At 41.7% G+C, this 24,036-nt stretch overlaps 1 protein-coding gene across 3 annotated transcripts in view; it reads left to right on the forward strand.

The window, feature by feature from the left end:
* The window catches only part of AGMO (alkylglycerol monooxygenase), a 270,942-nt gene that overhangs the window by 200,809 nt on the left and 46,097 nt on the right, over window positions 1-24,036 (forward strand). Inside the window, exon 13 of one of the 3 annotated variants that reach the window (XM_073333806.2) lies at window positions 4,947-6,605. The exons of the other annotated variants lie outside the window; for them this stretch is intronic. Coding sequence (XP_073189907.2) covers window positions 4,947-4,991 — 45 coding nt within the window. The 3' untranslated portion in view covers window positions 4,992-6,605. Of the gene's footprint in view, window positions 1-4,946; window positions 6,606-24,036 lie in introns of those variants that run through there. 3 annotated transcript variants of the gene reach the window in all.

Consider the following 24,036-nt stretch of genomic DNA (forward strand, 5'->3'; position numbering starts at 1 on the left):
GTGAGCACACACACCTAATGTGGAATGGACATGAGCAACACATCTTGAAGAACATCAGTTACAGAACAGGTAACTGTCTTTTCATCTGGTCTCCTAAGGCCCAGAAGGCCTTTGAGCAATTAAAACTTGCATTTACCACTGCTCCCAGGTTGGTCCACTCAACACCATGTAAGCCTTCATCATCAAAGCAGACACTTCATACTTGGCAAGCAGAGCAATGCTATCCTAAAGGCACAGTCCTCAACAACTGCTACATCCATGCACCTTGTATTCCAGGAAACTCTCACCCATGGAGCAGAACTATGACATTTGGACTCCTGGTAATTAAGACCACTTTTGAACAGTTGGTGCCTCTATCTAGAAGGGACCCAATTTTCTGTCCAAGTGTACACTGACCACAAGAACCTTAAATATCTGTGTAGGGCTATGGCCCTCAACCAACGACTACTTCGGTGGACCTTATTATTTTCACATTTTAATTTTGAAATGTCCTATTGTCCAGGAACCAAAAATAGCAAGGCTGATGCTTTGTCCCAGAAGGACGAATATTATGCTTTCCTAAAGGACTTGAGCCTGAAAATTTCCTGTATCCTCAAGCCTCATAACTTTCTGGGTGCAGCTCTCTGACAAGATCTTCTCATCCTCATAAGATCAGCCTTGGCCCATAAGATCCCTCCAGTGGAACAGGGAGCCATAAGTAAAGAACTAAATGATGTCGGAGATAAGGAAACCTATGTAAAAGGGCATATATAAGTTCCCCCTGGGCCTCTGCGGACTACAGCCCTACAAGTGTGTCATGACTAACCCTGGTAGGACATTTTGGTCACTTTAAAAACTCAGTGCCTCGTCTCTTGTGTCTTCTGGTTACCTCACTTGAGGGCCCCAGTGCAGGCCTATGTGGCCTCTTGCAATGTATTTGCCTGCTCCAAGGTGCTGCACAGTAAACCCCCTGGACTCCTGCAACCCCTCAAGATTCCACCTGGCCCCTGGACAGGCATTGCCTCAGATTTCATAGAATTGCCCAAGTCCAATGGGTTCACAACCATTCTGACAGTAGTGGACCATCTCACAAAGATGGCACATCTCATCCCCTGCACTGGCCTGCCCTCCTCCCAGGAAACCAGTTGGGTCTGAGTGGACCAAGATGTCCACCACCATGGCCTCCCACAGTGCATCATCTCCGATAGTGGTGCACAATTTATCTCCCACTTCTGGTGAGAAGCTTTCCAGATTTTGAGCATCTGCTCCTCCTTCTCCTTCACCTTCCACCTCAAACTAATGGTCAAGCAGAGAGAACCTACCAGATCCCAGAGCAGTATCTTCCATGCTACATAATCTTCCACCAGGATGATTGGTCCTTGCTTCTGCCCCATGCTGAGTTTGCATACAGTAATGCAGAACGCGCGTCAGTGGGGCAAAGCCCTATATATATATTTAATTATGGGCTCCACTTTTCGTTCTACCTGGAGCAACCCACAACTTTCCACAACCCAGCAGCCTCGGACCAGTCAAACCCAATATGACGTAAACGTTCACCTGAAGGACGCAGAGAATAGATACCAACAATATGCAGATTGCTAACAGCAGGAGGGGCACACCCTTTCAGTAGGCCAGAAGGTATTTCTCTCAATAAAAAGCCTACACACAAACAGGCTATCTCGCAAATTGGACTATCAGATCCCTGGTCCCTACCAAGTTCACTGGCAAATTAATCCAGTTACCTTTGAATTTGACTTGCTCTCCAAATACACCCAGTTTTCTACATATCATTCCTGAAGCCCCAGCTTCTAGACCCATTTTTTCACTGCTCCCAACCACCCACCTCACTGGTACATGTTCAAGATCACAAGGTGTACATCATCCATGAGATCCTTGGTGCCAAAATCATTTGAAGTAGACTCCATTATCTTGTGGATTGGGAAGGCTATGGTCCTGAAGAGCACTGCTGGGAACTGGTGGAGAATGTCCATGCTCCTGACCTGATAAATGCCTTTCACAAAAACCATCCTGGAAAACCCAGCCCACACCTGCCTTGAGGGTGCACTGGGAAGGGAGTTATGTGAAGGATCAAAGGCCTCAAATCCAGCTACCCAGGCAGTGCTCAGACCAGAGCTGCCACCCGCAGCTCAACTGAACAACTGAAGGGAGCCAGCAAAGTACTATCTCACAAAGGGCCCCACCCATGAATGTCCTGATTGGGGGAAATGTCCAGCACCACCAATTGGCTGGGAAGCTCTATTTAAACCAGAAAAAGGCAAAGGAAGTTGTCTGAGCAACTAGAGGAATCCCTGGCTGGCTGATACTGTGTACCTGGCCTGCTTATCTGACTCCTGAACCCTGCCTCTGCTTCTATTCCTGTCCTCTTTATCCCAGACTCCCATATGTTCCCGGTTCCTGTGTTCCTGCCTCACTCCAGTTCCCTGCTCATACACCTTACCCCGAGTGCTGTCTCTGGCTCTGACCTTTGGCTCTGCAGCTGACACCAGCTTGACTTTCGGCTCAGTGCCTGACCACCCACACCCCACTCCCTACACAGTTTCCTTTATCAATCAGACCTGGAATCTTGTCGAAAAAAGATAATAGGTTTATATGACAAGACCTCCTTTGTATTAAAATCATGTTGGCTAGCATTAATTATATTTTTAGTTTTTAATTCTGTGTTGATATAGTCCGAAATTAACCATTCCATTATTTTGCCTGGTTTTGACATCAGGCTAACCAGTCTATAGTTTATTGTCATTCCTTTGCTCTTTTTAAATATTGAAATTATGTTGCAGTCCTCAGATCCTTTGGAATTTCACCAGATTTGTTCAAAATTAACATTAGTGGTTCAGAGAGCAACTTAGCTAGTTCCTTTGTGTAAGTTATTTGGGCTTGGTGTCTTGATTTGAACGTGCTTCATTTTAGCAGATGCTGCCTTATGTCCTCCTTTGTTACAGAAGGTGAACTTTGTTTTCCATTCAAAAAATCATATGGAATGGATAGATCCTCCTGCTTTGTTCCAAATACAGAACAGAAATATCCACTGAACATTTTTGCCTTTTCTGCACCACTATTTATGATTTTACCATCTGCGTCTAGCACTGGATCTGTGCCAGACCTAGGGTTCTTTTTGTTCCTAATGTGCTTTTAAAATATCTTCTTATTGTCTTTAATCCTATTGATCACTGTTATTTCATTGATTCCTTTCGTTCCATTATCAGTTGCCTACATTTTTTCATTTGTAATTTATATTCATTGCCATTAACTTCCCTTTTTTTCCATTCTTTATATATTAATTTTCTATGTATTTTAACTGCTTTCGCAGCTCCTTTTGGGAAGGATTCTTTTTTGGTCCATTGTCCCTTTTTCATGTTTGTGGAATCATGGCTTTTTGGGCATTCAAAAGGATGTCTTTGAACAATTGACCATTTTCATTAACACTTCCAACTTTAAATTTTATGTTCCCAATCAGTTAGGTCAACAATTGCTTTAAGCCATTTGTCACTGACTGCCCATAATATTTTGCACTTATGTATCTCATTAGAAACATTGTTTAGTTATTCCAAATTAAAAACAAATGAAGAGAATTTTAAGGTGCTACAGTTAGTCACTTTTAAGTCAGGAGTGAAGTTTTGGAATAGCCTTCCAAGGAAAGCAGTGGGGGAAAAGATCTATCTGGCTTTAAGATTAAACTCAATAAGTTTATGGAGGAGATGGTATGATGGGATAACATGGTTTTGGTAATTAAATATTCATGGTAAATAAGCCCAATGGCCTGTGATGGGATATTAGATGGGGTGGGATCCGAGTTACCCAGGAAAGAATTTTCTGTAGTATCTGGCTGATGAATCTTGCCCATATGTTCAGGGTTTAACTGATCGCCATATTTGGGGTCGGGAAGGAACTTTCCTCCAGGGCAGATTGGAAGAGGCCCTGGAGGTTTTTCGCCTTCCTGTGTAGCATGGGGCACGGGTCACTTGCTGGAGGATTCTCTGCTCCTTGAAGTCTTTAAACCACAATTTGAGGACTTCAGTAGCACAGATATAGGTATGAGGTTTTTTGCAGGAGTGGTGGGTGAAATTCTGTGGTCTGCGTTGTGCAGGAGGTCAGACTAGATGATCATAATGGTCCCTTCTGACCTAAGTATCTATGAATCTATGAAAATACAAGGTTACACACAGAACTTTATTCCCTTCTGTGTATGTATGTCTTTAATTACATGATCATATCTAGGAATATTTCTCAAATAGCATACTATATCACACAACGTTATAGCTTTAGAGATGTGTAGCATCTTGTAATTATTTTTGGCATTCTTGTTTACTTGTCATAATATTTTTATTAATTTACACTTAATTGCGTAATTTTGATCTAAAGTGCATATTTAATTTCATACAGCACTGTATACTTTCTTTTCAACCAACAGCCCAACATGATTTGTAATAATACTGTGCCTATAAACATAATTAAAATGGTATAATTAAAACACTGTGGCACGATACTGTTAATTATCAAGCTAATTTAGTTGCACATACATTGACACCATAGTCATCCTTAGGTCCAGTTTGGGAGATGAATCAGTTAATCTAACTAAAAAGGTGCCATAGTTAATGTGCACAAAGCAAAATCTAATAGTAATTATATTTTATTATTATTGTGCTAATGAGATGGAAGTTAGACGTCCTAATCCTGGTTTAGAGGAGTGAATTATTTTTAATTGTAAATATAAATTTTCCAGAGAACACTCTAGACAAGGTCAGAAGTGCTGTGGTTAATCTCTAGCAGACATGAAATGGCCTGCAAGATTGACCTGCCTCTTTAGCTATGGACAGCAGTGGTATTCAATGGAAGCCATCTACTAGCTTCTCTCAGTTAAAGGAAGGGAGCCAGGAAATGACTGGCCAATGTCTGATTTAGAAGAAAATCTATTATGTGGGAATTAAAAAATTAAATTTTTCTTTCAGCTATGTCTTGGGGAGAAATTGTTTTCACTGAAAAATGGATTCTGACTTTCACACTGGAGCAGAAGGCTGAGGAAACCACAGGAAAAAGGCCAAAATTTTCAAGACATAAGAGGCTAAAGATAGATCTCTAAAACCATTTTTAGGATCCCTAGGGTGAAAATTTCTAAAACACCTAAGTGATTTAGGAGCACTGAAGTTATTGGGCTTGGACTGAGTCCGATATGTACTGACATAAAATGCTATGTGGCCTGTGTCACGAACCCTGTGTCTGTATGCATAAAATAATATAATTTAAAAAAATCTTGCAGGCACTTAGTCCTTTTTTAAGATCTGCACTCATATCAACCCTAAGTTTCTGAAATATTCAGATACTTTTAAAAAAATAAATAACATCTCCAGATTCTGGCATGGAGTGAAAGTGCTAAACCAGCATAAGAAAGCTGTCATTCTTGTGACACTTTTTAGGTCAGTTTTGCAAAATGATAGCTTAATTCCCACCTTTAGAAGTTCTGGTTGTGCAATCAGTACAGAACGGGGTCCGGTATTCATGTAATTTGGATAGATTTTGGATGTCTCAAGATTCTAACATCTTGAGGATTGTTCATCACTTACATTGTGCTATCCTAAAGCATGAAAACTTAAATGATCAGACCAATACATTTGGCTTTTTTCCCTTAGAGAGCTTTCCCAAATCAGATTTTCATTCAAATGATTTAGAAATAGAAAATATCACATTTCCGCTCTACATGATGAAATCAAGACATTCACACGCTTCTTGTGCCTGCTGAAAGTCCAATAACTGTTTTAAATTAGAAATCAACAGACATGAGTCAGTACCAATATATCTGGAAAGTTAGAAACAAGCACGTTTTTTGATGTGAGGTTAACCCTCTAGAACCTTGATTTTCTTTCCTCTCCTCAGAAAGTGCCTTTCACATGTGAAAGTTCTAAAGACCACTCAACATTCCATTAAACTTTAAGAGCACTTACATTTATCTGTTACCATATACATCATTCTGAAATCAACCGTAGTTATCCCTGCTTCAGGCCTGAATTTGGCCCAGGGTTCACTAATGTACCCCTCAAATTTCAAAAGTGTACAAATTAGGCATACTGACATTATAATTGATATATCTGACATTTGGCTAAAATTGATTTCCTAGTTTTCCCATTAACTGAGAACAACTGGGAAGTCTGGATGCCTCTAGTTCTGATGTGGTAGCCAGTAAAAAAATAAGTTGTTTCCGTTAGCTACAGACATAGTGATGCTTTTTTTAAATTCGTACTATTATTTATTTAAAGGGAACATTCAACTTGAAAGGGGTTTTTTTTAATTGATAAATTAAAAAAATCAATTTCTGATGAGTACCCTTGAAATAGCATGTCCGGCATTTTAATAGAACTTCCCTTTAAAAACAGTTTATATCTTGTTTATCTTTAAAAGCATCTGTTCAGCAAGGGAGAAACTGAATGACTAAGCCCTGGAAACGGTGCAACCGACCATTCTCCTAATGATGTCAATTGCACGACGTAAACAAAGCAGAAAAGATAGACACCAATATATTTTTTCATTAACTTCTTTATTCCCATTATTGTTGGTTTTTGTAAGTACAGTAAATACCTGATTTTTCAGACAGAAAAGTGATTTTTAGTTTAACTGTTTGCTGATTAGGAATATTTACCAATAAATGCACAGTTGAATATGAATATTAAATAAATCTGGAAATTCAAATATGTTTGACATTTCTGGGTCAACAAACATATGGCATCAGGAAACTGACACAATTTTAGAAGCCGTCAAAAGCATATAAATTGAGTATTCTTAAAGCAAGGAACTCCAGAAAGTTTTATATAAATAGGAAGCTTCCCAGTGAACTTATTGAGACTTGTAAAAGGGTGTTGAGGATCTGGAAAGAGTTCAGAGAAGAGCTATAAGAATAATTCAAGATTTGGAAAGCCTTTCTTAAAGTCAGAGACTAAAGAAGATAAGTCTATTCATCTTAACAAATGGAAGATTAGGAGGTAACTTGATCATGGTTTATAAGTATCTACATACGAGATCTGTAACAGAAGCAGAGAGTAGACAAATTCAGACAAGAAATAATAAATTGTTAACAGTTTACCAAAGGATGTGATGGATTCTCTATCACTTGAAGTCTTTAAATCAAGATTGGATGTCTTTTGAAAATGTATGCTCTCATTCAACCAGAATTCATGGACTTGATGAGAAATCACTGATGAAATTCTCTCACCTGCGTTATGCAGGAGGTCAGACTAGATGAACATAATAGTTAAGGCTACATTCTAGTCATGGGTATTTTTAGCAAAAGTCATTAAAAGATCATGGGCAGTAAACAAAAATTCACGGCCCATGACCTGTCCATGACTATTGTACTATCTACCCCTAATGAAAACTTGGGCCAAGGGGGCGGCGAGTTCTCTGGCGGGGGCAGTGTGGGGGCACCGTGGGTGCTGGGGAGGGTGGCAGCATGCAGTCCAGGACTCCTGCTGGTGATGGGGCAGGGGAGGGATGGCAGGCTCCGTACCCAGCTCCGCATATCCCTGCAGCTCCTAGGGGGAGGGAAGGCTAGGGGGGCTACACACACTGCCGCCCCTCCACGAGCTCCGGCTCCGCAGCTCCCATTGGTCAGGAACTGCAGCAAATGGGAGCTCCAGGGGTGGCACCTGTGGGTGGGGGCAGTGCGCAGAGCCCCCTGGCCCCTCTGCCTAAGAGCTGCAAGGACATGCCAGCCTCTTCTGGGGAGTCCCGCACCACCCCAAGGTAAGCGACACCCCGCACCCCAATCCAGTGCCCCAATCCTGAGCTCCCTCCCACACCCAAACTGGCAGTGGGCCACTGCAGAAATCACAGAGATCACAAAAGTCACGGAATCCGTGACCTTCGTGACAGACACACAGCCTTAATAATCCCTTCTGATCTCAAAATCTATGAATCACCAGGTGGCAGATGATCCCTTAGGGGTTCTGTTGCCAGCTGATACAAATTAAAGGAGTCCTTTGGTTGCTCTAACATGCACTGGGGATGGGGTAGAGAACCAGGGATCTTCAAGCAGCTCCATTTCTGCCTTTCCATGTCTGTTGCATCTAGCAGAAAATGAACAGAGAATCTGTCCCAATATTTTTGCGAACTGAACTTTTCTGAGATCTGAAAGAGTCCTGGAAATCATTGTGATTAGACAGTTTTTTTAATAAGCACCCATTAATTTTTTTATTTATTGTTCCCCCGGGTTTTGGTGCTTTGCCAAGATAGTACTATTCACAATAGTCTGTACTGGCAAATTTTACAGACATTTAAACTTTCTACTACTTCTTATTGGTACAGTCATTTCAATTGTCTTCTGAAAAGCCTTACGAAAGTAACATAACCTTGATTTCTCTATGGCTTATTACATCCTAGAACAAATGAAAAAATATCCCCTTTTCAGAAAAAATCCCCAATATTGGAAGCAAGGATTGGACTACTACACAGCAAGTGAGGGCAGAGTGTACTATCTTTTAATACAAATTTATGATCAGAGTACTTTAAAAAATAAAAATCAAAGATGAACTCTCCAAAATTGCAGTCAAGTCAGAAAATCTATTTGTACTTTTTAAAAATCCTAAAAAGCACAGTTACTGTAGTGGGTGAGTGAGGATTACAAGCAACACATTGCATTCTCCCCTGCCGCTTTTTTGTTTGTTTGTTTGTTTGTTTTTTTATTAAGACAGCAGAGCTTTTGAGTGTAGGTTGTACGACTTGGGCTTGGTTTTGTCAAGTCTCATAAGCTAAACTGCACTGAAAAGGAAATACAGAATATTTATGAAGATGTTGTATCACCGAGTACCTTTTTCAAGATTTCTTGGGCATGGCAGTGGTTTTTAACATGTCCAAAATATTCATAACATATTCATAACAATTCAAACATAAGTAATTTATGTTTACTACAGTAGCCAGAACTTATATCTACACATTAAACAACAGTAATTGAGATATCACTCATTGCACCTTAGTTGCAATCTGATTTTGAACTTAATTTTGAATGACAAATTATAAGCAATAAGGACTACCTCACATGAGAATCAATTAATTGGCATTTGTCAGGAAGGTCATAGAAAGTAATTACGAAGCCCGAAGGCAACAATTCTTGGAGATTCTTAAGTATTGTGCTACCTGGAACACAAACAGCAGGCAGCAGAAATTCTGTTAGAAAGTCTGGCAAAATTTCTAGTTAAGGCAGAAATCAAAGTGATTTTTTTTAATCTAGCTAGATTTTTCCATATTGACTTAAACAAATTGCAACCCAGTAGAATCACATAACTTTTGCCTGCATTTCATTAAAAATGAATCTCTCTTTATGAGTCTATACTGGGTACAAACAAAATAGTATCATAGTATCCTGAAAGAAACTGTAATCTAATATTAGAAACAATTAAGACTTGAGTGTTGCAATTTGCTATATGTGATATACATAGTATGCAAACTGTGGCCATGGTCCTGCAAAGACTTACACACATTTTTAAAGGTTTCAGAGTAGCAGCTGTGTTAGTCTGTATTCGCAAAAAGAAAAGGAGTACTTGTGGCACCTTAGAGACTAACAAATTTATTTGAGCATAAGCTTTGAATGCATCCGATGAAGTGAGCTGTAGCTCACGAAAGTTTACGCTCAAATAAATTTGTTAGTCTCTAAGGTGCCACAAGTACTCCTTTTCTTTTTACATTTTTTAAAGTTATGCATGTGAGTAATTCCTAAAGGCCCAATCCTGCTAGGTACTTCTGTGAAATAAATGTAGTGTGCTGAGTATAATTTCCTTGTGTATACTTGTTCTCATCATACCACAAAGAGATCTTCTGCACTTTACTATCTCATCTCTGGAGCAACAAACATGCTGTAGGTCAATTTAAGGGGCATACAGTATTGTCTCCTTCCGTGTGCAAGGTAAATCATATACATTTCAGTTTCATGCCACAAAATTCATGGATTTGCATACTTTTAGCCACTGAATTGAAATGATTTTTGCAACACAAAACCAGCCACCAGGCCAGAAGCCCTCCACAATACAGCACTAGTCTGGAATATATTTTGCAGCGCCAGGCTAAATAATCACTTGCTTTCATGACCACTAACATTCAAGAACTCTGCCCCTCCCTGAAAAAAGTGAATAAAACCTTATATGGTACCAGATGTTGTAAGTAATGGCAGAAAGGTATTTTCTTTTCTTTTATGTTTTTTAAACTGTTCATTCTAAATAAAAATTACTTTGATGCAAAATAAATAAATAATACAAAGTTAATTAAATACTAAGTGGGGCCAGACACTATCTCTGGGATTTGCCAAAGTGACCCCTACATTTTGCAGGACTGCTTTTGTTAGTGCATCATTTCTGCTCAGGTTTATACACAACCTTTTCTTGAATATCCCCAAAGACTTTCCACTTTGTATGTGAGATGACTTTCAGTCACACTCCATGAGAGCATAAACCTTGAGTATGATTCGGTGGCCTTGTTGCGTGGTGGGTGCTACTGTTTTGTAGAAATCCCCAGTTAATCTGTCCCCAACTCTGTCTGTCCCAAGATATATTGGAAAAGTAATTCTCTCTGTACGTGGAAGAACAGAATACAGTATGTTTCAGAATTTAAACCCAGAAACAAAAACTTTTTTGAGACTATCTTTCAGGTTCACCAAGTTAGGTCCAGTGATTAAGTCTGGTGAAAGGGAGCAAGGTCTAGTGGATAGTGGAGGGACATGTAAGGGTAGAGTAAAAAGGAAGATCCAAAACAAGACCCTCTATACCATGCTCGCTAAAATCAAGCAATTACTGCCTGAGGGGATAATTGGGCAGAGGAAAGCTTCTTCTGCCAGGACTGCTGAGGCAGAGGTGAGCTCACTCTTTAATTCCTGGGGCTGTGCCATAAAATTATAACAAAAGAATGGAAATCTTTACTAACATAATTGTAACATTCCAATAAAATAAGGAGCCTAAATACTCACAGCTTTGATCTCTTACTACAGCTGAATCCTTTTGAAAGCTTTTAATGTTTGTTTAAATAAAATTGAGTTAAAAAAATTCTTTAAATGAAAACCAAACCTGATTCGTTAGATGTGAGCCAAGTTGCTCACACGGCTACATATCTGCTCTCAGCAGCTGCTGCTCCTGAAAGAATTACCCAGAGAGAGTGCGGAGATAGAGTTTGGTATGACATTTACAGTTGAGTGATGACTTGTTTCACTGCAGTACATGATTTATGTTTTTGACTCTAAAGGGTACATATGGTTGTCTATATTGGAGGCCCCCATGCACCCATGACATGTGAGTATTCAGTATAACTGCACCCTGAGCATGACTCCAGCGGGAGTTATTCTTAGCTTGTGGTGGGAGCACAGATCTCTTTATGGGTGTATTTTTTGTATTGCTTACCCCAGTGCAAATTCTCTCTGTCACTAGCACTTTCCTTTTGTCGTGTGTGTGTGCACACATACAGGAAAGATATAGCTATACCGAATGATAAGCAGCTCAGAAAACGTGCTGTTATATATTATATTGGTTATCCACACTTTTTGGGTGCATGATTGCTTTCAAATGCCTGAGTTATGCAGTCATCTTACCACGCTCCCTGAGGTATCATAGCTTTAGTAAAGCAAATTCATTGATGTTCACTAAATGGAGGGGGAGGGGAGAGAAATACAATGGGCCAGATTCTCAGTTGTATGGCACAAAGGGAGTGAGAACCTTCTGCAAGTCTCCTGCTGGGGACCCTTGCAATATGGGGCTCCCCAGAAGGCCTAAAGTAATTCCTGTGCCACCCTCTTGCAGCCCCCAGTGCAAGGGACACATCAAGGCTGGGAAGACCAGCCAGGAGTGTGGCTGGAGGGCCATGTGCTGTGGCAATCCCCAGATGACTACGGTCATGAGGCCATTAGCCCTGATACATTTTAGAGCAACCCTTAAGCTATGATAGCTTGTGCATGAGGCTAGGGAGAACATCAGGGAGCCATGACCAGCTCCTTCACAGTGGCCCTCTCTACAACACTCAGGCTTTGTCTGCATGCAGAAGTAGCAACGGTTTTACTCAGATTGGTGCAAATCCCTGTGCAGACACACTTCAGTTTAAGAATGGCTTATTGCAGGTTAGCTTAAACTTGTTCCCACTTGTAAAATGAAATAAACCAGGTTAAACCAAAATAAGAATGTCCATATGGCTGTCCATGCCATTTTAACTGAACCAGTTTTAATCACACCATAAGTTAAACCTGGGCAACTCTGTCATGTAGACAAGCTCTTGATGTTTTTGTTTTGTTGTTTTTAGTTGCAAAACTTTGTTTCTCACAATTAGCCTGTTTCAAAATTCAGGAACTTGTTGAAGGATAAAGGTATAGTTTCTGATGGAGAAGCACCACACTCAGGCCACCTCACCATCTGCAACATAACAGTTTTGATAATGCAGTTTGCTAGATGCTCCTCATGTTGCCATGGGAACAGCTGTTAGCTTGTCAAAAGAAAGTAGGGCGAGTTTAACTAGTCACCCTTTCAGAAAAACCCATTTGTTCTTTTGTACTTTCTTTGCAACTGTGATTAGCTTAAAGCAAGTGGTCCTGTTTTCTGTGCTACACTGTTAGTTTCCATTGGAATAGGAATAGCACCCAACAGCAGAATGGTCAGAACTCTTAAATTGCACAGGCTGGAGCAGAGCACTGCAAATGATTCTCCAGCAACTCTACAGAAACAACTTACACTGTAATCTCTTAGCTTGTGGAATAGTCTCCCTTGAGTAGCAGTAGAAGCTCCATCCCTTGGGCCATTTAAAACATAACTGTGCAAGGCACTAAGAAATGTAGCATAGAGAACTTCTCTTTACTGATGGGGAGATGAGACTTTTTCATCTCATAACTCATAATTTCATGATTCTATTTCTTCTGGTTTCAACAATGGACTACTCATGTGTGTAAAGATACCCAGGGCCATAAGTGTTTGCAGGATAGGGACCTAAGTGTGGGAGGGGGAAGATAATGACATTATAGTTCCATTAACCCAGACATTTTCCACAGAGTGAAGATAATTTTGTAATTAAGAAAATATTTGAAGTATATAGATTGTTATATGTTTTGTGCTTAATTGAAACATGCCTCTACTAAATCTGTTCCTTTAAAATGTTTAATACAGAATGTTCAATGGGATTATTAATGTATATAACTGTTGCAAGATCTGGACCTGAGTCAGTGTCTCTCTTTCTCCTTTTGCAGTCTTGTGAATAGCCCACCTGAACATAGAGTGATGAGACGTGGTGTTGAGATTGTGCATTTGTTGGATTTATTCTTTGCATTAGGGCAGTGCCCATAGTCTCACTATGATAGTCACAATAAAAACGTATAACAAAGAGATGGTCCCTGCCCCAAGGAGTCTGCAATCTAAGGCTGAGATGTTATAAATAAGGAGCATGATGGATTAGGAGAGAATCTCAGCAGGACCCATTTTTTTCAAAGTTACATATATTATTGAGTCATTACTTTTAATAGATTAAGGCACCCTTTTGGAGGGTTGACTTTTACAGAGTGGATGTGGAGCCCTGATTTGGGCTTCTATTGGAAGACTAGAGGATGTCATCATGCTTGTTGTTTCTGTTTGGCTATTGTGGGAAAGCTTTTACCAGTTTCTAATTGTGTCTTCATTGTTGGGTGCAAAATCCTGGTCCCAATGAAGTTTTGCCACTGACTTCAATGGAACCAGGCTTTCATTCTTGGAGTATACTTTTCTCATAGCTGTAAAGGTTTGTGGGGTATGGCTGATGGTTTGTGTAACTTCTATGGATGTGTAATGGTTCCAGGTTGGCTGGGTCTTCAAAAAACAATAACAACAACAACAAAAACAAAGAAAACACTTTTAAATGGGGGGTGGGGGTTTACATAACTGTACCGGGTTTTTTCCCCTTATATTCAAGTATATATTGGACTTTGATCTGCATACAGAAATCAACCAAGCCAACAAAATAACCCCACTAAATCAGAGCCTAACTTGTGTTTCTTTATACTGAAGGGCTCTGTTGCCAAACAGAAAGCAGCCAGTATGTTTCCAGGTGGAATTCAAGGTGTTTATTTTATCCTATAAAACCGTAAGGGCTGGATTTTCAAAAATACTTGATGTCAATGGAAAAACCCTCATTGGTGTCAATGGGAGCAGAGTTTAAGACCATGCTGACCACCCTAAATGGTTTGAGACCCACCCCACTCCTATGCTGTAGTACCACAGATGAGATCAGTTGAGGCATTTGAGGTGGAGTTCATGTTGTCATAAGTGGGCGGGGCTGGTGCTAAGACATTTTTCAAAGAGGTCCTCAGTTTAAGAATTTGCTCTCCTAATAATGGTCTGCCAGAGTCTGGCCTATGAATATCCAGCATGTGCTGCAAGGCCCATCTTTTCTTCAATCTTATGTGCTGGTATGTATTTATTTTAAGTGGTGAGTGATAATGTATTGTGTTGAAATATTTTTCTGGCATTAAGTGATGTCAGGACCCCCAAAGCTTTGAATTCATATCCTAATTATATTTTTATTAATAAAAATAAATAAACTGTCACCATTTAAACATTTTTCAAGATTATTAGAATGAGTTATCACAACCTTGTAATAATAAAAAGAATCCTGCTGATTATCAGTCAAATCTATAACAGAGTTGTGCTTATGCTCTTTTTTATTTTACTAAGTTAATCATTGTTTATGTCCATGAAGCCTGCTTTTACATTTAGTATAATAAAATAATTGTCACTTTAACTTGGGGAATTACGGTGATTATACGAAAATGAACAATTTTGTGATTCTCAGCGTGAGAAGCTGACCTTTAAAAACCATTTCAACAATGCTTAATGTTGTCATGAATCTTCTCAGATATTTAATGTTGCAGTTGTTTGTTGCATATAGTGTAATAATTCCTCCACAAGTCATCTTTTGTTATAGGGAAATTTGGCTTGGGACCAAGTAGAGCTTTGGAGAGCTTTTAAGTTTGAGATCCTGTCTCACAGCTGAAAAGCTCTCCAAATTGAGGTGATCCCAGAAGAATATTTCCCATTATCCAAAACTCTTCCAAACCATTCCTTGTAGCTCTAAAATAATTAAGACTTAGGAAGCCCCAAGAGGTCTTATTTGATCCATGAAAGAAGTTACCCTAGTTCAAGTAACTAAAACCTGACTCCTCCTCAGCCAATGAAACACAAAACCCCCCTATTTGTTCACGTAACCTAAAGAGACTACTCCAAAACGTCAAAGCCTTTAAACTTAAATGGATTCAACCTCAGGACATGGCCAGAGTTTTGATTGCATTTGCTGGGGATCAGGCTGAGATATTTGTGTAAGTCCCGAGAGTAGAAGAGGTTTTGTTCCCGACAATATGCTGTAAAAAAACATACTGCACTTGGTTTAGAAGTGTGAATGATGATGAACTTGGTTAGAACAGAAGAAACCTTTATAGGCCCACCAGCTACTAATAACAGCACATCCTTTTGTATTCAGCAGAACACTGTGTGTAATTTCTGTAAACACACCCTTCACCTTGTATGAAAGGATGGTGTGGAATAGACATTTATTTGAAAGAGTAGCATGGCCAAGTATTTATGGGGGCTAGTTATTTTATTACTCAATTTAAAATGGTATTGTGGCTTCAAGATGAATCTCTCTGAAGCACCAGATTGAGATATCAGAGAAATAGTAACATTTCTAGGAAACATTTCTGGATCCATTGAGGAAAAAATTAAGGGGTAGGGTTTTACTATTATATTCCGGTAGAGTAGATTTAGTACAATGCATATACAGACTTCATATAAGACATGCAGAACGAGCAGTGGACCCTAGCCCTGGATTTTCAGTTTCAAGTGCTGTATTAAAAATTGTTACACTTAGAAAAGATAAATCAATCCACGAAAATAGCAGTAGTATTACTTTATATTATTGTTATGCTTCACTCATGACTCCATTGTACTGGCTGCTTTTTATACATGTAATAAGAGACAGTTCCTGCCCTGAAGAGTTTACAATCCAAACAGACAAAGTGGGGAAGGAAGGAAGGCTTAGTATCTCCTTTTTACAGATGGAGAACTGAGTCACAGAGAGAATAAGTGATCTGCCCAATGCAACAAAAGGAGTCGGTGGCAGTCCTAGGAATTGAACCGAGGTATCCTAAATCCCAGCCAGTAGTTTAACCACAGGATTATACTTCCTCTTGAGTGCTAAATGAGAAGCATTGGCTTGTGATTTCTGACTGGATTAAATTTAACTTCAGCTTTTCATTTTATGAATTAATCATAGTTGACAGAAGGCCTAGATACATGTTATATTTATAATTATTACTACTTCTGAGATCCACATGGAGAGTAAGACAGTATTTTATTATGTAGAATCAGATCTGGCTTTGAATCCATGAGTTTCCCACACTACAGGTAAAAACATTGCCTGTAAACTGCAGGTATGCGCTTCATTGATCAGGTGAAGCTAAAATGACTGTGTGGAAGAGCTGACGGTTCAAAATCTAGTATACACTCATCTCCAAGGAGCACTAGGTTGGTTTGGATTTTGAACAAGGAATCTTTGGAAAAGTTGAAGCAGCCGAAGGTCAGATGGAATAGATGGCTACTAGGGAAGGATGGTTAATCACGCTCTCCGTGAATATATGCTAATATATATGGTAGAATTCATCATTCTAAGAGATTCAGAATGTCAGTATTTAACATCAGACTGAGTGTTCTCACAGAGAAGTGCAAGCCAATGGTAATTTTTAAAACTTCCCAATCATGGAAAAGAAGGTGTAAGTGAGCACTTTGGTAGTCACACCACTATCTGGGGCAAAAATAGGATAATCCACTATATTTCCATTAGCTCTTCTAATTTGTCTATTGAAGAAAGAAATATTTGTGTGAGAAGGAAAAGGTTACTCTTAGTTTTGTTCCTACAATAGAAATAAGGAAACTGAATAAGAAAAGCTTCAGGTTTTGTTTTATTTTGGTTCCTTTGTTTTTACCTCCATTTACCCCTCTTCCTCCTTTATTAAACCTCTTCCACATAGCCAGCCAAACACCCTTTCACTCATCAGACATTCACTTACACAAGCTATATTTAATTCTTCTGACTTTCAGCACCATTCATATCCTTCACATTCCTTTATGGCAGTGCACCACTTGCTCACTCTTCCTAACAAGAAACACACATAACGGTTAAACAGCAGAGTTCAGCACCACACTTGCGTCACAGGTTGAGCAAGATCAGTTGCATTCTTTATGGGGGTCATTTATTCTCTCTGGGTGGGATGTGACCTTTTTCATAAAGAGGAAACAACCCCAGATGCTCACCACTCCTTGTGCAGAGAGGTTGCTAGTTGGTATTCCTTCATCTTTCCTTGTAAACTTGCAAAATAACCAAAGACGCGTTTGCAAAACTAGTTCCACTAGTTACTTTCACTGTTTTGACACTAATCCAAACATTTCACTTAAACACCAAGACACCTGATGTTTGCAGAAATTTGAAAGATTCATTGTGAAAATATTCTCTTCTGTTTTTAATAGAATTGTGTGAATTGCAGAATACTTTGGTTTGGTTCTGTGACATTTCGCAGGATATATTTCTTTTGATGTTTCTTCTGATGTTTCATGTTATTTGTCACTCCCCTACATAGTTTTATTTACAACTTTTAAAATTAAATGGCTATTCATTTCAAAATTTTGCATGGCTTTAATATAAAAGCCATATTTGCCCAATAAAGTGATACTCAAGCGAAATCATTTTTGGAGGGGGGAAAAATTGTATCCATCACAATTTTCCATTATCAATGCAAAAATGAGCCGTTTTTTCAATTGTGCAAAAACATTGTTACAAATATTTCCACTATTCTAATTTTTAGGATTATTTTAAAAAATAATTGTTAATATGTGCCTGTTGTCACATGAATGAATTCTCTTGTCACACTTTAAGAAGAAGAGTATCACTGCAAACCTATGACTTGCCCTAAGGGAAGTAAAGATAAGAATGATGTATTTCTCCTTCTAGTCCACCCCTACAGTGGATGAAAGGTACACTTATGTGACAGGGCACCAGGAGCTTGCTTAGGAGCCTGCTTCTGTTCCATTCAGATATGCTTTAGTCAAACACAACTTGTTGGCCTCTGTGCAGGAGTAACTGGGTGAAATTTAAGGGCCTGTTATGGACAGGAAGCAGGCTAGATGATATAATGGTTCCTTCTGACCTTAGACTCTGAATCTGTTTCTAATGCTCCTTTTCATGACTGATTTTTTAACATTACATGGTGTTATAGCTAATGGACATTCTTCTTTAGCTCAATTAGTAGTTTTTGTTGTAGAAACATGCAGGTTCAGATGCTATATATGTGATGATTGTGATGTCTATGCCATATGTATGCAGCATGCTGATCTGTTACAGCTGAATTCCTTCTGAAAGCATTTCTCTGACTGTGGCATTTGCATGGGCCTCTCTTATGTCTTAGCATTTTCATGGCTTGTCCTGAAGCCATGTTTTGTTGTTACATTGGAGTTAAATTTGAGCATTGTCACTTTTTTTCAGTGTAATTTCATATTCAATAGATACACAGGTCTGACCAACCAAAATTAGCATTTCCGCTTTGAAAACACTGTTTTTAAAATACTAAGATTCAAATGGCAACACACAGCATTCTCTCAATCTCCTTTAACAGGGCCAGAGCCTGTTCTCATTTTCAGTGGTGCATATTCAGAGTAACTCCATTAACTTTGACTGAGTTATTTAAATTTGGATTGGTGTAACTGAGATAAGAATCTGATTCACTGATTTAACATTGTGTTGTATATATCAGTGTTGCCAACTCTCATGACTTTATTGTAAGTCTCACAATATTTTTTTGTTTTTCCTTAAAACCCAGTCCCTGTTGTTACATGAGAATCTCAGCTTTTGTTTAAAAAAACAAGGTTTCTAGCTCTCGTGGTTGCAGAAAGGAAGCTGAGTGGGTCTGCTGCTGGGCAATAAGAAGTACAGCAGAATTGCTATACTTCGATCCAAACCAAACAGCAAGCCACTTGCACAGAAGCCTGAGAATAGGCATACGCAAGTGAAATATTTCAACACTCTGAGACAACATTCAAAAGAGCTTCTGAAATGGTGTATAGGATATGAGTACTCAAAACTGCATATGCCAATAGACACACCCATTTTTCTGTTTTCTGTGAGATTTTTTTGTATGTGATATAAGAGTGTCAGAAGAATCTTCGAAAATCTGGCCCTTTTAAATTAAGCCACTTTTCTAAGTGGGAAGAGCCACGAATTCAGCACAGATGAGCATGCTTACCTCTGGATTGGTATGCAAGGAGGGGGTGAGGAGAAGCATTGTCTGCAGCAATATTGAATAGTATGTCTGAGTCGGCAGGTTCATGGCCCCAATGTTGTACCAGTATCTGTATGTGCATGCCCCTCAGGCCCCTGGAGGCATTACATTAATTCCTGCATTGCATTAATTCCTGCTGTAGAGCACAGGTTGCTCATCTTCTCCCCTTGTTCTTCACAGTGCACATATCCATAATTTTTCTGTAACCATATCAGAGACAAAGTCTTACAAATCACATTCACCCATGTTTAATTCTGAAAATCTGCCATCTTGGAATAAAATGCATGATCTTAAACTAAAATAGTTTGGGGGTGTTAGGTTTGTTAAATAATAGCTAGTGCGCGGGTAAGTTGGCAAATAGTTCAATTTAATAAAAATCTAAGTAATGCAGGAAATTGTTCACATCTTTAAATTGAACAACTGTGTGCAACTTTTGAGTGTAAAGAAATGAAATGCAGATACCTGGAGAAGCAACAGAGACATCATCATGCTGTCCCCACACTTGTATCACATTGTAATCCTGAAAGAGCCTGTTCTTCTTCGAGTGATTGTTCACGTTGATTCCAATCAGGTGTGTGCATGCCATGTGCATGGTTGTCGGAAACTTTTTCCCTCAGCAGTTTCCATCGGGTCGGCCAGGGAGCCCCATGGAGTAGCTCCCCCATGGCACTCAGTATATGACCCTGCCCCTTCAGTTCCTTCCTACCGTTCATGACGGCATTGGAACTGCATTTTGCTTGCTTGCAAGTGTCCCCTTAGCCTATTACTTAGTCCTACCCAGTTTTTTGTTTTGTAGTTAGTTTCTTGTTATCTGTAGTTAGGATAAACTTGGTGAGTGGGTTGTTCTCCACTCACCCTGCCTTGGGGCATGCCTCAAGCCCAAGGATTTAAATCTTGCGGTGTCTGCAAGAAGCCTATGCCCAGTAGTGACCCTCATGACTTGTGCCAGAGGTGTCTAGGGGAGGCACATCAGTCTGAGTGCCATAAGATTTCTAAGGCTGTCAAGCCCACGACTAGGAAGGAACGCAACTTCAGTTTGAAGCAGCTGTTAATGGAAGCTGCACTCAGTCCAGCGGCACATGATCGCCAAGTCCCGGGCTCGAGCTCAGTGCGCAGTGCCCTGGCATTGGTCCACGAGTCGGTACTGAAGAAGGACTCTGGTACTGGAGACCCTCGGTACCAGAGATTCCTGGCACCGCAGCACGGAGCGGCACCCTAGCACCGGACAACATCCACTGTGCCCCACAAGTGCCATAAGAAGGGGGACAGAGGGCGATCTCCTAGGAGAGCGAGACCATCCAGGGAGACTTTCCTGCCTCAGAGGAAGGACTCAAATTCCAAGCAGCAAGAGCTCGTGCCGTCGACTCCGGCGCCCCAGTTGGCACCGTTGAGCCCGGCACTCAGTGACTCTCCCACAGGGCAGTGCTTGGGGGAGGAGTTGGAATCCCCGTCCACCCCAGACACTTTCAAGGCTGCAAAGGAACTTATAGAAAGTACTGCACCTCAGTCCCTTGCTGTTAGAGAGAAGTCTCCGGCACCGCCCAGACAGGTGCCATCTAGAAGCAAGCCCGTGATGATGAGGCCCTCTTCTTCGCTGGACCGGCACCTTCTCCAGCACCATTCCCAGTCTACATCACTGCAACGCCCTCCGGCACCAGCCTCGGTACAAGATTGCCTGGCGCAGGGAGTATGGTGATCTGTGTCTCCAGCACGGAGGTGTCGGCACTGATCACGGTCACCCTCTTTCAGCTGGCACTGAGACATGGCACCGGAACACAAGAGCTGTTTTCCAGCACCGGACTCACGGCACCAGTCTGAAGTAGCAGGACAGCCAGCACCGATCCTCTACACGATTGTTGCGGCTCTGTTCCACTGACCACAGGCTCAAAGATCATTGGCACCACCATGGTCATTGTTCTCGGGATCCTCAGACTCTGAGGCTGACTTCTATTACTCGCGGCACAGTAGGTACAAGTCAGATAAGTGCCAGAGACACCCACAGTCGACCTGGCAGCCACAGTGGCCACCTGCTGCACAATGCCCTTCTGGACCTCCATGGCTTTCCATCAGGCCCAAGGTATCCCTTCCAGGGTTTCTAGGCCCATGATATCGGGGCATCATCCTGCACGGTCACTGGTGGATAGACCTGCCCCTCGTACTACAGAGGCGACCCTATCCAGACCGCTCCCTCATACTACAGAGGGGACAACCAAACCAGCTCCAGACCCAACCATAGTCCAGGTCACATCTGACCTTGCCGAACGACTGGTCACCAATGCTACCCAGGAGCAACCTGGGCACATAGTGGGCCAAAACGACCCTGTACCCCCACTGGCCTCATCATCATCTTCGTCTGATGAGGTGGTGGCAGGAACGTCAGCTTCATGTCCTCCTTCCATTGACCAGAGGGCGCATCAGGACCTGCTCCTCTGTGTTGCCCATATCATGGGCCTACAGGTGGAGGAAGCCATCGAGTCAGAGGACCCAGTGGTGGACATTCTCGCTCCGGAAGGCCCTTCCAGAGTGGCATTTCTGGTCAATAAAACTATTTGCAACAATTATAATACCCTGTGGCAGACTCCAGCTTCCATTCCACCCACCGCCAGGGGTGTGGAGAGAAAATACTTTGTTCCCTCCAAGGGATATGAATTCTTATTCTCCTACCCACACCTTTGCTCTCTGGTCGTCTCGGTGGTAAATGAGAAGGAGCACCAGGGGCAGCAAGCACCAGCTCCCAAGGCTAAAGAGGCCAAATGTATCGACCTCTTTGGCAGGAAAGTTTATGCCATAGGGGGACTACAGCTGGGGATAGCTAACCAACAAGCTATCCTCAGCAGGTATAATTTTAATTCGTGGGACTCCATGTCCAAATACAAGGAGTTGCTCTCCACTGAGTCGAAGGCTGAGTTCTCGGCTTTGGTCAAGGAGGGGAAGGCAGTGGCCAAGACATCCCTACAGGTCTCCCTTGACTTGGCTGACTCTGCGGCACGTACCATCTCCTCTGAGGTGGTCATGAGGAGAACCGCATGGCTCCAAGCTTCTGGGCTTCCACTGGAAGTCCAGCAACCCTGTAGGACCTTCCCTTTGAGGGTGCAGAGCTGTTTTCGGACCAGACAGACTCGAAGCTCCACAGCATAAAGGACTCCAGGGCAACTATGAAATCTCTGGGTATGCACACTCCCGCTACCCAGAGAAAACCCTTCAAGCCTCAGCCCCAACAGCAGCAGAGGCAATACCAATCCCGCCCAAGGCAGGATACATACCGCCGTAGGGGCAGGAATAACAGACGTTCCCTCCTTCAGGCTAAGGGCAGGGCCCGACCAAGCCATCATTGGGGTCCAAGCAAGGATTTTGAAGGGACGCCTGAGGACGGCATACCCCCACTTCAGGCATCTATACCATTCATCCTGGACTATCTACTACACCTGAAGCAGGAAGGGCTGGCCGGATCATCCATCAAAGTACAGCTCGCGTCCATCTCAGAGTTCCACCCAGGAGAGTTGGTGTGCTCAGTGTTTGCCAACCCATGGTGGGCTGTTTTCTTAAAGGCATAGAACGGCTATATCCACAGTCCCACCCACCAGTACTGAGTTGGGACCTCAACCTAGTCTTAACTAGACTAATGAGAGCTCCATTTGAGCCACTGGCTACATGTTCCCTGCTGTATCTCTCATGGAAGGGGGCCTTTCTGGTTGCCATCACATCAGCCAGGAGGGTGTTGGAGTTAAAAGCACTAACCTCCAACCCCCCCCGACACAGTCTTCCACAAGGACAAGGCACAGCTAAGGCCTCACCCAGCCTTCCTGCCCAAGGTGGTATCCCAATTCCACATCAGCCAGGACATTTTTCTACCAGTTTTCTATCCCAAGCCACATGCTAAAGCACAGGAGCAGAGGCTTCACTCACTAGATGTGCGGAGAGCAGTAGCGTTCTACACTGAGTGCACAAAGCCTTTCAAGAAGTTGAACCAGCTCTTTGTAGCAGTGCCCAGATGAAGGGACTTCCAGTCTCCTCACAATGCATTTTTTCCTGGATTACGGACTGCATCTGTACCTGTTATGACCTTGCCAAGGTCCCAGCCCTAGCTATTACAGCCCATTCAACAAGAGCTCAAGCCTCATCCATTGCTTTCCTGGCCCAGGTGCCCATCCAGGAGATCTGCAAAGTGGCGACCTGGGCCTTGGTGCCATCCACTATGCCATCATCCAGCTAGAGACGAGACAGCTTTCGCCAGAGTGGTGCTCCAGTCAGTGATTCCTTAACTTCGACCCCAGCCCCATTTGAGAGCTTGGGAGTCGCCTGTGCCCTTGGGAATCGATGTGAACAATCACTTGAAGAAGAAAAGATGGTTACTCATCTTCTTTTAACTGTTGTTCTTCGCGATGTGTTGTTCATGTCCAATCCAATACCCACCCTCCTTCCCCTTTGTCAGAGTAGCCAGCAAGAAGGAACTGTAGGGGGGTCGGGTCAGCAGGGTCATATATTGAGCACCATGAGGGCGCCACTCCATGGGGCTTCCTAGGCACCCCAGCGGGAGCTGCTGAGGGGAAATGTTTCCAATGACTGCACGCAGCACATGCACACCTGATTGGAATGGACGTGAACAAACACATCTCAAAGAACAACAGTTACAAGAAGATGAGTAACTGTCTTATCCTCAATTTCCACTAATTCAGTAACTTTGTTTTGCTGTTGCATTGTCCAAATCAAGCAAAGATCCCCTTCATTTTGTTTCCAAATTTATA

Source organism: Lepidochelys kempii, chromosome 2 (assembly GCF_965140285.1).
Source record: "Lepidochelys kempii isolate rLepKem1 chromosome 2, rLepKem1.hap1, whole genome shotgun sequence".
NCBI classification, from domain to species: domain Eukaryota; kingdom Metazoa; phylum Chordata; order Testudines; family Cheloniidae; genus Lepidochelys; species Lepidochelys kempii.